Source organism: Falco punctatus (genome assembly GCF_963210335.1).
Source record: "Falco punctatus genome assembly, chromosome: 9".
NCBI lineage: Eukaryota > Metazoa > Chordata > Aves > Falconiformes > Falconidae > Falco > Falco punctatus.
In genome coordinates, this window is record NC_137589.1 from 2,947,414 (window position 1) to 2,960,752 (window position 13,339).

A 13,339-nucleotide genomic window follows, 5' to 3' on the forward strand; every position below is an offset into this window, starting at 1 on the left:
TTTCTGCTCTAACTACATGCTGATTTTCACAATGGTGTTTCACGAAGAGCTGCACTGGCACCTGGACAACATAAACAAAATAAATGCCATTTTTCAGTAATCTGGAAAAAGGATAAACAGGGAGGTGAAAGGACCTGCAGGTCTTTAGTCATTCAGTTTGGTTTACATGTCCTGATCAGATTTTAGGGAAAGATACCACACCGCTCAATCACGAGCGATGCACACTGGTAAAATAGAGGGAAATGCTGACTCTACATGCAGCTGGTCATCTGTAATCTCAGTAGCCAAGGAGATCTTTAAAAGATCTTGCTAGCTCTGAAAAGATCCCCAGCTTTCTACCCATCCCCCTGCACCCAGGGGCACCGATGGCTCACGGTGCTGCCAGAAACCCAACCAGCCTGCAAAGTTACCTGCACCAGCACCCACGGCAGCAGGGAGGTCCCCAGGCAGGGCTGCTGCCAGTGTCTAGACCAGGGAGTAATTTCTGAGCGAAATGCAGTTTTGTGCTCAGGTAAGCCATGTCCTGTTACCCACAGGCACCAGCTGCCTTTACCAAAAGCGACAGCTGTAGCCCACTAACTGTGTCCCTCCACCTCCCAGCATCGAGAATTAAGCACTTTTCTCAATATTGCCCAAAAGAAGCCACAGGAGCTCTTCTAGTGATTCCTTCAGCAGCAGCCTTTGTAAACCAGCATGGTTCCCCCAGCAGAATTAAATTCAAAACTTATCTGCTTATCTTTCCGTGCAGCTTCCCAACCTTATCCTTCTATAATGATCTAAATCTAAACACATTTTCTGTTGATACTTGATACCTGCAGAGGTTCCTTCTTCTGTTCTGTGGAAAGGAACCCTTCCCTGCTTCAACAAAAATATCTGAAGGAAATAATCACAGACCCAAGACTTCTACCACTCTGACTTAAATAGTGCATGCTCATCCTCATATGCAAAATACATCACTAAAAACACAAAAGTAGATGTATTATAAAATGTTCCAACTTGACCAAAATTGACTTATTTTTCCAACACTGAAAATTCAAAACACGGTAGAACTTTGCGGTAGCTTTCACACATGTATACCACACAAAGGTACATAGATAAAATTTCCTTTACAAACCGCTTCTGGTGTTACACATCCCGGTTTAATGGACTAGGAACGGCCTTATTTTTGATATAAATACTACCACAGTGGAATGGCCAGGTATATATTCTCTTTCCAGAGGATGCATGGTGGCGAGAGACCACTATTGAAACATGTTACCTTTGATCACCGAAACACAGGTTCACTTCTTAGTTTCTTCAAAACCATAAACTACGGACTGTAATGATGCTTCTGCTTCACTAAGTCGAATATACTGATCAGGTTTACCCTACAGGAAAGCAACCCTTCCACATTTAAGCTGAGCTCTCACTTTGCCCTATAGTCTGTAGTAGCATTGATAATTTAAGTGTTTCATAAATGTAAAATTTTACTCTCCTCTGAATCAATAGAATTGTTTTTGATTTCCAGTATTACACCAGCTAACAGCATGGCAAAAATCACAAGCATAACAGTACACCTACTTCATGAAAATTAATGTAAAATACAATTCAATGAACGACTATAACCAGAGGATGGTTTAGAGCGATGCAGTCCCACAGAACAGCACAAACACCTGTTGGGATAAGCAATGCTATTCTGTCAATATGGACCCTAAACAGGTTTTCTTAAACTAGTAATCATTAATAATAATGAACAAATTAACCAGATTGGATGTTAAAAAGCATCAGGACCTCCAGCATTTTGGAATAACGCTGTATATACCCAAGTGCAGCTGGAATTGCACACAAATGTGAATTCCCTTTCATAAGTCATTCAGAGGATTAATTTTTTTATGTTTTTTTCCTAAATTCACAATTAACAACAGCAAGTCACTTAACAGCACACAGCCTGGCAAGGAGTTTAGGTGGGCAGCAATGCTGAACGAGACAGAAAAATTTAGGTTGAGAAGGACCTTTGTGGTCACCCTGCCCAACCTCCTGCTGAGAGTAGAGCCGAGCTCCAGGCTGCTGGGATATGTGCTTATGCTGGTGGGGCTCCAAAGAGGGGATGCTGCAGCCCCCCGGCCTCCTGCCCCACCCCCATGGGGAATTTTCTTCTCCCCATATAACCAGTTGCAATTTCCCCCCATATAACTGGTTGCTTGTGCCCACTGCCTCCTGCCCTTGCGCTCTGCGCTTGGGGTGGACCTTGGCTCAGTCTTCTCCATTACCTTCCTCCAGGCAGCTGAAGCCTACAGTTCAGCCCCCACCCTGCAAGCCCTCTTCTCCGAGTTCGTACTTCATGTCCTCGTGCCCTTGCATTTGGCTTTGGCCAACAGCAGGAGGCTTTCTGATGCCCCTCTGCACAGCATCCCTGCCCTCCAGCACAGCATCTGCTCCTCCCAAAGTGAAGCCACCTGCCAGCCTGCTGAGCTGACACCTCAACCCATCATCCAGGTCACTGCCAGAGACGTCGCACGGCTGAACAGCACCCGCTGGAAAGTGATGGATAAAGACCTTTGCTCTTGTGTTTGTTCAGATTAAATGAGAAACAGCTGCTGGGCAAATCTGACTTCATCTTGCTCCCTGCTAGAGCACGGTAGCAGTCATTTCATTTTGATTCTATGCGTCTACATTGCTAAGATGACGATACCGCAAAAAGTCCTTAATAATCTCCTGGAAGGCCAAGAACACGCAGAACATGCTAAGTTTCACTATCCACCTTACACAAGCTTCCACAGACGTGAACTTATTTGGTAGTCTTCTTCATGACAAAATAATTTTTCTTTTTTTAAAGGGTCCTGGCCAATGTAAACAGGAAAAACCCACTGTTCGGAGGTCATGCTTTGCATGCCTTCTATCCTTTTGATGTACAAAGGATGTTTGTTACGATGTTTTAGAAGTATACAGAATACAAGATCAGGACTACACTAACATCCCACTCTTGTACCGCATCATAAAAAAAAGCAAAAAAAAAATTGCTTCTTGATTAATATAAAATGCTTCAAGACCTGCAGTTATTTCAGCAGACTTCAATTACCAATGCTTTGACCATTTGCCACAAGCACTCAAGAGAGACGAACTTGCAAATGTCACTACACCTCAATGCAGCAGAAATACAAGCAACTCAAGTGGGATACTCACTGATGGGTGTGCAACTGCATTTAATTCTAATATGCTGGTTACTCACCCTGCATTAATGTATACATTAAAAGGGGTCTGCCCCCCCAGCCCCTCCCCCACCAAAACAAAAATAAATAAATAATATACCTGAAATCAGTTTGCATGTGCCCTCCAAAGGCTTCTTTTAAGCACTGTTTTCCACCCGAAATTAATTTAATTGCATCTACTGAGAAGGCTGCAAGTCCTGAAAGAAACATGCCAAGTGATTTTAAAATTGATCATAGGAAAGCTGAAGTTGGCAAGAAGCTCGGGAGACCACCTCGTTCAATCTTCTGTGGAAAGCTGGACCTTAGATAAAGTTTTCCAGGGACTGTCAAGCAAAGTCAGGAGTATTTCCTAAATATATTTTAGAACAGTAACTATCAGAACTACTTTTACCCTGTGCTCGTTAAGGAGCTTGCTTTCATGCACGGGTGAGATGACAGCAGCTTTGAAGCATTCACTGCATATCCAGCTTTAAACTCCCAGATGAGCTCCTGATTGTAGCAGAGGTGTGAAGTTTCTCCAGAGCAGACACTAGCCAAACCCCTCAGCTGTTACATGGGTTATCTCGGGAATCTCCCCTCCGCATACCTTCCCCTCATCTGCAAAATACAATGGCACTGCCTAAACTACAGTCAACACTGCTTTGTGGGAAGCCTGCACGGCTGTTCATGACGTCTGTATAACTTCCAGGCACTTCTCTACACCCTTTTGCCCTGAAGCAGCTCATCAGGACAGCAGGATACAGATCTTCAACTGGATTTCCAACCCGATGGCACTTTATTTGATGTCAATGTCCTCCCATGGGCAGTGACACACAATGTAAATGCCATTTTCCTGGGGATCATAATTCATGATGATGCCACACGGTGGTAGCACTACTAAAGGGATGGAGAACAGCGAGCTCTCACAAAGCATTTGGGGTCAGAGTCAGCTGCAAATTGTGGTATTTGATGTTCCTCTAGGAAGCTCATTTCATCTAACCTCCCCAGAGCCAAAACAAGAGGACACCATCCTCATTTCAAAGAGAATAACAATTCACACTGGAGTTTTACATAACTCCATTCAGTCATTTTTTTCTAACATCTGTGCCTAAATGAACAATGAAGCACAGTAGATGCAATACAGATGGCTTACAAAGTCATTTAAAATAGACAACTGCTATGGTTTTCACCACAAATGCATAAACTAGACCTTAATAAAGCTGTATGTGGATTGCTCCCGCTAAGTCCATCATCTTAACAGCCCACAATTTCACAAGAAATCACCCTGCAGCAGCATGTTCCTTGGTCTCAGATGAACACAATCCCAAACCAGTCCTGCATTATAATCCATTTACAGAGCAACACGACACAGTGGTTTCATAAGACAGTTACAACCACCTTTCTAATTCAGACTTGTTAATCAAGGTAGGAGTCAACTAAAAACAAGGTGTGTGTGTGTGGGGGGAGAAAGTTTCCAGCTTTACTTTGCAACTGTCATTTGTACTTTAAAATACAGTCTTCCTACTGCCTAAACATGTTTCCAGAAAACAGAAATCCATGGATTCTCAGGTCAAAGTTTGCAAGCAACTTTTCATTGGAAGCAAGCCACTTCAGGTCTAAAGACTCAACCACCAGAAATCTGCTACCACCATAAACCACAGAGGACAGAAGAGGACACAGCAGGCAGAAGAAGGCTTATACCTGCCCTTACGAGACACTTTACCTTACAACGTGTTTCACTAACGCGTCAGCAAATGCCAGCCTTCATGTCTTCACCCACCTTTACTGACCGGTTGTACCAGAAAATAAGACTGAGACTTTACAGGTTTGACTGCAGAGAGCATGAGAATGGGAACAGGTCTGGGAAATTTTGGTGGAAGAAAAACTAACAAAAGAAATTCGTAAACCTGAAATGGAATCATTCCAGTGTTACAGAGGGAAATCCTGCAAATCAAAGCCATCCATGCAGCGGGATCACTGTTCTTGCTACTCAGCTGCAGCCTCCACCAGCACCATCTCTACCCTACCTGGACAGCTTTGGCAGATGTCTGTCAACTGGCTACAGAATTGTAGCTGCTGTAAACAATTACATCATTTTTTTTTTAATTGTACATTAGATATCCACACTAAGACCTCAACCTTTCAAAAGTTAACCCTCAAAACCCTTAAAAAAATCCCATCCTCTGTCAAACTGCTGAGTACAGCCATCTACCCTCCTCCCAGATCCTGAGCAAGTTCTGTGAACTCCTTGTGAATAACCCCTCCATAGAAATGAACACTGCCGCATTCATTTAGAAAACAAAAATGGTATTATAAGAAAATATGCTGCTTGCAATTCTGGTGTAATATCCTCAAAAAACAGTGTAATGTCAAAAATGGCATTTTGCTTACCCTAACTTGAACAGTGAGATTTCTGGCTCTCTATAAACAAGCAAAAGTTTCAGGTTTTCTACAGTAGAAGACCCATTTTTTTCAAGACATGATTTTATTATAAAATAAATATGTCTAAGTTGTTTTTAAGGATTCTGTTCTGGTTTTCTATTTTAATTATCGTGCATTAAAAACTCATGGTACAGTTACTGAATTTGTACAACTGCCTACATTGTGCAAAAGCACTCAGAGAACTTCTGCCTCCAGCAGATTGTGGGTCCTTACAAAATGTCCCAGCATTAGTTCAGAGCTGTCTAAACCAATGAGCATGAAAAGAAATTTTAGCATCTCTGCCACTACCGCTTGCACTTGTTCCAAAACTAAAAGAACTTTTCCAGGCTTTGGAAAAATTCAGCATTTGTGCGTCTTTGCTCCTGCCAGCCTCCCCCTCTCTGCTGCTCCTCTCCCCCAGCACTGGCTCCATCACCATCACTTTAGCCGGGGCATCAAATTCATCTCTGAGACTGCATTACCCATACTACTCCTTGGACTTCTTTCAGGTTTACATGCTGATCATCAGATTTAATTCCACAGCAAATACCCATATTTTAAATTACTTTGGTGGTTTTTATTTTTCTTTCTGGTTATTTCCCAGCTGACCACCCTATTCTTCTATTTTTTAGTAGCTATTGCGGAGTACACAAGTAAAATGTAGTACAGTACAAACGTCCCTAGGAAATCTTTTTCTTAATTTCTGAGTATTTATATTGTATCAAGGACAGGTGTTTAAAAGAAAATTAGCATAACCTAACTACTTATGAGCTATGTAACAGTTTCCATTTTAATTTGTCATTTTCATAGCATTTTGTTTCAGAATTTTCTGTAATAGGTACATTTCCTTTTTTGAAAAAATAAAGGTATTTACATGACGTTTTTTCTCCAGCTTAATGAGGTTTCAAAAACAAAGCCTTGGCTATTTAAATCCATTATTAAGATATTTATGGAAGGTCAATTTTTACACTTTGGACTGCAATCTCATTGAGATCACACATGTACAACTACAGTACTTTAAAAGTTGCATTGTAATGGGGAACTGAGGTTTTAAAAATACTAATAGAAAAAAGGAGGGTAAAACTGGTTTTCAGCTTTAACTTCAATGTGAAACCTCAGCATCACATGAATATGCATTTTGCATTTCACATATATAATCACAAGTTTTTAAGGTGCCTTGGGACCTCTGAAAGAAGGCACTGAATAAATGAAAATCACTTTAATTAAAATCAAATTAAGGGGTCTTCTAATCCAGGCAGAAGTAGCAAATCCGTGGAGACTTTTTAGAATACGGATCCTTGAAGTTACATTGCTTATAACCCTCCCTAATTCCAGCTTCCTTCCCCCATTTCCCCCCAAAGGAGGCTCCGAATCTGCACGGGATCAGGTTTATTATGAAAATTCTGCTCTAGTTCCTAAAAAAAGATTTTGGTCTAGTTTCAGAGTGGCCAGAAGCACTAGCATCCATACGAAGCAAATAAAAACAAAGAAATGAGAATGGGAATGCTTTTTCTCACTGCAGGGAAAAAAGATAAGATTCTGTTTTATGCTTTTAAGAAGTCATTTCAACACTGATTAAGAAAGTTGGAGTTCTCCTCCTTGACAGGAGGCTTTTGAAATACAGCTCAAAAATAAACTAAGCAACCACACACTAAAATGCTATCACAAAAATGACTTCTTACAAGAAAACTTGTAAAGTTAGAAAAATGTGTGGAAGTAAAATAGATAATATTACTGTAATTTTTTCATTACTGCTCTTACAGCAGGAGGACATTACTGATGAAGTCTCACAGGTCTCCCATTGGCTGTCCCTAGTTCACCATTGCCTATACCAATAAATAAAAGAATGAATTTACAAATACTACTTAAAATTATCAGAAATCTAAACTGAGTAATATTCTGTTGAAAAGGCATTTTTACATGTATTTATCTCATTAAGCAATTCAATTCCTCCATGAGAAAAAAAAACCAACAAAACAAATCCTAACCTAGAGGGAAAAAATCCAAACAACTGAACAAGAGGAACAAAAAAAGAAAATGGGCAAAACGCCTGGAGAAACGCTGCTTTGATTTTGACACATGGGAATAAATGGAAAAAATATTCAGCTAACCTTTTTTTAATCAAAACATCTTCCATCTCATGTGCAAATTTCAACAGCTGAGAAAGCATCCTACTCAATCTCCCCCAAGTGGTGTCAGCATGTTTTATGTAAATACTAGTTAACAAGGGATGTATGTTTGCAGCAAACATTTTAGGGTTCTCCTTTAGAAGCTCTGGATTCACCTTCTGTGTTGGAGGAGAAATTGTTCTGAAGATAATAGGAGATACACACAGAGGACATAGGAGACTCCTTTCTTTTTTAAATAGCCAAGATATATTTGTTATTGAAGAGTTTTAGTTATTTCACAAATTAACAGGAGAAAAACTTGATGACTAATGTCTGCATCAATATGTGGCAATGTGTGTCTTGAAAGCAACTTTATTTTGTAACATCCGGAAATAACGTTGGGGTTTGATAACACGCTCATCTGAAAGTATTACTGAGACCAAGGCAGTTTCCTTCTAGGACAGTCAGAAGTGTCACATGAAGCACAAACATGACAAGCTCCTGTTCGAGAGCACACTCCTGTGCCACGGGATACCCAGGGGAAGCAGCAAACTGAAGTCAGAATCCTGGGTTACTGGGCAATGCCAATTCCCTCTGCCCTAAGGGCAGCACCGGCTACAGCACCTCCTGCTACTTCCCGAGGAAAGGGCAGCTCCTTCGCAGCCATCTACGCTTTCACAGAAACACAGTGCTCCTCAGAGCAGTTTCATATTGAGTTCATAATAACTAGGTTATTTTTCTTCCTGTTTAATTTCTTTCCTTTTGTCTTCAGAAAAAATTCTTTACCAAAAGGGTTGTCAAGCTTTGGAACAGGCTCCCGAGGGAAGCGGTAGAGTGACCATCCCGGGGGGTATTTAAAAAGACATGTAAGCTGAGTCAGGGACACGGGTCAGCGGTGGGCTTGGCAGTGCTGGGTTAACAGGCAGACTCAATGATCTTAAAGGTCTTTTCCAACCTAAATGATTCTATGACCATCAGTTGTGATGTAGCCATCTAAAACACTGTATAGCCATAAGGGATCTTCTTTTCAACATTGCACTGAAAGGAAGCACAGCTCACAGCATCAGAAAAACAAGAGTGCAGCATGTGCATGAATACAAGCAGCAATAAAAACAACATCTAAGATCAGAGGCTCTTCACTCCTTCCTTCTTTTCTCCCCTCGATCCATAGCTGAGGACCACCTCAGCCGCTCCACACCACGCTGCCACTGGCACAACTGTTTGCTGTAAGCCAGCCCAAGAAACTATCCAGGTTAAAAGAAATAAATAATTTTTTAAAATACAAAAGCAAGAGCCCTCCAAAAGGAAACAGTTCCCTGGTCTGATTTCCAGCCTGCAAATAACAACATTATACATCTTCAGTAAGTGGCGGCTCAGGGGCATGAATAAGTAACTGAGGACAGGCAGAAACCTATTAACAAATTTTTGCTGGAAGAAGACATTCACATAACCACAACAGCCTTCATTCAAATCGACAAAACGAGAACACTGTTAGTTCATTTATTTCAGCCTTTGTCTTCTCTGTTTAGTTGGTAACTTTTCCTGTCCAAAAATCTCCTCCACATAATGGCTCCCTGTGGGCAAAAGTGAAGATAAACAGACCAGAAAGACCAACTGGGATGAGCGAAGCAGCTCCTCTGGGGAGCCAGGGAAACGCAGGCTCTGCTGGCAGGTCTTGCAGTCACCTCTGCCTAGCGCTCAAGTAAAGAGCAAGGCATTTGCATAGACTTCAGAATCGTTTTTTCCAGCACACTGCAAGCAGGGTCATTAACCCCCTTCCCATCCCAGAGACTGGTGCTGCCAGGTCAGATCTGCTGCACTGGATGCTTGCCTGTGGCCTGGGAGCAGGATCTATGCAGTCAGATCACTGGGAAAAGAGTTAACAAGTTATTTCTCCAATTCCACAGCCCATGTAATGCAACTCTACTTCACAAAAAATGATACACTGCATTAAGTATTATTTAAAGGATTTTTTTTTCCATCAACTAGAGTGCCTAAAAAACCTGTTCCAAATGAGATGACACAAGTCAGTGGATGGCCATTTCTGTATTTACTCTCTCAGAATTTTATCAGCTTGAAAGAAAGGTAACTTCCAGGTAAGCACATACAATCTCCTGTTTCTGAGGCATTAAGTTTTACCACAATGGGATTCTCACAATAAGATACCTCAATAACAGCAAATATTTAAGTATTGCCTCCATTCTAGCACAGCCTTGCCTTAGCCATAACCACTCCCCGATCCATCAGTAAGATTCAAGTAACTATTTTGTCATCTAACGCTGCCGTACGGGAGACATGACTTTCCCCCCTTACAATTCCCGATTTTCATTATAAACGTGCTCTGATGCCAAATTAACCTATAGCCTTTTTGTCCTTTCTGTTTAAGAACAAATGTGATGCAAATAAGGAGTTTCTCTGCCTTAGCTGCAAAAGAAACTTCCAGCTTTACATACTGAGCCGACTGGAGAGGGCTCTTCCTCAGAGACCTGCAAATGCACAGGAAGGAGGATGGCATCTGCCAGAGACTCGCAGGGATGCTTTACAGAGCAGAAATTGGTTGCAAATTTGTTTTCTGTAACACTGAGGAGATAAATAAAAGCTATAGCCCTCAGGGAGCATTTAATGTTTGCATTTATACAAAGTCTCCTTCATTTGAACATACTGGATATGTTGTACAGGAACTTGACCTTTTTGCTTGGACATTTATCCTAAGACCTTCCTGTGGAAACTCAGAACCATTTGCCTAACATGGAAGATGAAAACTCAAACTCGCATCAGTTTTTGCTTATTTCAGCTATTCTTCCATATGATTAGCTGAAGAGATTGTGAACTTTATTCTTTCTCAAGTCACTATTACTACTGGCTCCAGGAGCATATCAGATGTTCATGTCTGAAGGCTGGATAAACAACCAGAAATCCAGATGCAAAACAATCTCCTTTCAAAAATAAGGCATTTCATATGAACTCTCACAACTCCAAGCTGAAACACATAACGAACACCGACACGTTTTCCGAGATCTCCAGGAGCTGCTCAGGGCTGAGGATGATGGCCAGTGACACCTGCCACCCCCAGACTCCCGTAACTTTCAGTGTATAGATTACACACAGGTTTTTTTTCAGAGTGAAGTCCGCTACGACAGGGTTTTAAAGTCAAAAGGCAAACTTGACTGTCTGTTGGCTCTTCTGCTGCCCCAGTCTCTTGCACGCCTTAAACAGTGGAGAGTTATGCCCAGCTTTTGGCACAGTCTGTCAGATTTTCCATGAAGAAAACACCCGCCGTGTCTTGGTTGCCTTCAAAAGGCTCAAATAACAGAGACAGTCTTTCAGGTGAACCTTTCCCTCCAACACCGGTGGCTGGACGGGCCTACACTGGTGAATTCCACTATAAACAGCACAGAGCTAGAAGTCAACCAGCTCAGAAAGGCCTCTGCTACCCACAAGCTCTTCTCTCCCACTTGTCCCAAGGCTAAAGCAACAGGAGGAACAGAGGTGGTGACGAGACCTGGCAGGCAGGTCCACAAACCAGCAATAATTAGATAAATCGCTCAAGAGACTAAGGCCACACCAAGAATGACTGTCCGTACTCCAGGGATGTGGCGGAAAACCAACATGCAATCTCTCAGGTCATGCATATTCCTCTGCTACATCTCCCTGGGAGGTGTAAAGTGCTCCTACTGCATCCACAGCTCCCAGGGAGATCTGTTTCAGGGGGACAGAAACTGAAGGCATCTAGTTTTAAATCTCTCTGTTCTCATCCTTCAACCTAAAATGCAGGGCCCCCAGGAAGCTGTGACCGCCAAGCTACAACCAGTTCAACAGCTGCTCACCAGCTAAACCACAGCTGGCAGGGAACCCAAAGAGTGGCTCTTCCACAGCCCAACCCAGAGTCTTCAGAAATGATGTGCAGGTCTTTCCCAACCTAAACGATTCTACGGCATGAATGCTGGAAGGTGAGGATTACTACCAAGTTGTCATAATCCCCTCTATTACAAATTCTTTTTTGAACTTTTTGAGACAATATGCAAAACATCTGAATTACTTTTACTGATAGCAGCAAATACATCTGTGCTTTTAAGGAAGGATTTTTCTCTCTTCATTCCTCCTGCACTTACTCTTAAGGAGTAGCAACTTTCCTCCAAAACCTACATTTGCCAATAAAACTTCTTCAGACACATGGAAAATTCTATACATGATCATGAAAAAGAATTTTTACAGCAACACTTACCTCTGGTTTTAATGGTCATTTCCTATCTGACAACTATCCTCGTCGCTCTAACAGGCATGAAAAACAGAAATATCTTTTTGTTACCTGGGATGACGACTTTATGCCTCCATCAAAAATTTAAGAAAGCTCCTGCACAAACCATCCCCCACCAGGCTGGCATCAGAGGCACTCTCAAAATGACATAGCCTAAGCCTCAAAAGGAAACAGCACAGAATGCCACAACATTAGCCCAGCTATCCGTGTTACTGCCTTAATACCGTGCAATAATACACTCTGCATGTTCACAATACCATGCATTATTTCACATTATCAGTACACTTTTCATTTCAAGGGGAGCAGAATTGTCGCTGAAATAGCATCTGCACAGACTAAGTTGGCTCCTGGCTGGTCCTCATGGGCTACCAGCAACTGGGGTTAACTCAGCAGGAATATGCAATAAATTTGTTTCATTTGTTATGAAAAAACATTGCAAAAGGAAAATGAAAACTGGCAGATTTTTTTTTTTAAATCCTAACAGTAAACATGTTGTGGAAGACATAAATGGAGAGAAGGTATCCCCCAAGAGATGAACCACAATGAAGCATAATATCACCCAGACACAGCCAGCCCACACACAGTAACAACTGCTAAGCATCGCCAGCAAGAAAGTTGTTCCTTCCCTTGTAAAAATAACCCCAGAAAATGCTCCAAATCTGCTAAATTCAACCCAGACAGCATCAAACTGGACTGTTGTGCTGAAGTGCCATTCAGGTGCTTTCCTTCAGGCTGGAAGTGAGGGATCCCTGCCTGCCCCAGGGCATTCAGTTAACATGAACCAATATTTTATAATAAAGTTTTAACAGACATCTACAGAATAATGCCTGCTCATATTATTCAAGGGTGGAAGGAGAAGCAGTTTGGATTCAGATCTCCAGACCACAAGGCCATGTCATAATTTTAGTCCCCTCTAGGATCCAACACTATAAAGGTTCCTCGTTCATTCAGACACACGTGGAAGATCTGAATTTTTAAAGACTTGATCCTATCTGCCCAAAAGCTCATGGACACACACTTAAGACAGTCTCAGACAACATCCATCATCTAACCCTCATACACAACGCTCCCTCTTGCAATGTTATTTATTTCCATAATTTATTTCACTGTTTTATTTTCTGCTTTACCTTCAGGCAGGACACTGAACTACGTTAGCTGGTATGATTTGTGCCGAGAGTTAATTTTTGCTGATCTTTTCAGATACACTGGTGCACCACCAGAAGATAAGCTGTTCTGGCATTAAGAAAATAACCTGCATCTTAAGTTTGGAAAAAAAAAAGTAATAATAATGGGGGGAAGCAGAGACATTTTCAAAATAAGGAAAGCTAGCCGTCCACTTGGAATTTTCTTATATTGCTCAGGATATCAGATCAGAAATATTAAAG

General features: G+C 41.7%; 1 protein-coding gene across 2 annotated transcripts in view; it reads right to left on the reverse strand.

Annotated features, from left to right (window-relative positions):
• Positions 1–13,339, reverse strand: part of PTPRE (protein tyrosine phosphatase receptor type E) — a 108,760-nt gene that overhangs the window by 80,717 nt on the left and 14,704 nt on the right. Inside the window, exon 1 of one of the 2 annotated variants that reach the window (XM_080401522.1) lies at positions 411–535. The exons of the other annotated variant lie outside the window; for it this stretch is intronic. Coding sequence (XP_080257648.1) covers positions 411–520 — 110 coding nt within the window. The 5' untranslated portion in view covers positions 521–535. Of the gene's footprint in view, positions 1–410; positions 536–13,339 lie in introns of those variants that run through there. 2 annotated transcript variants of the gene reach the window in all.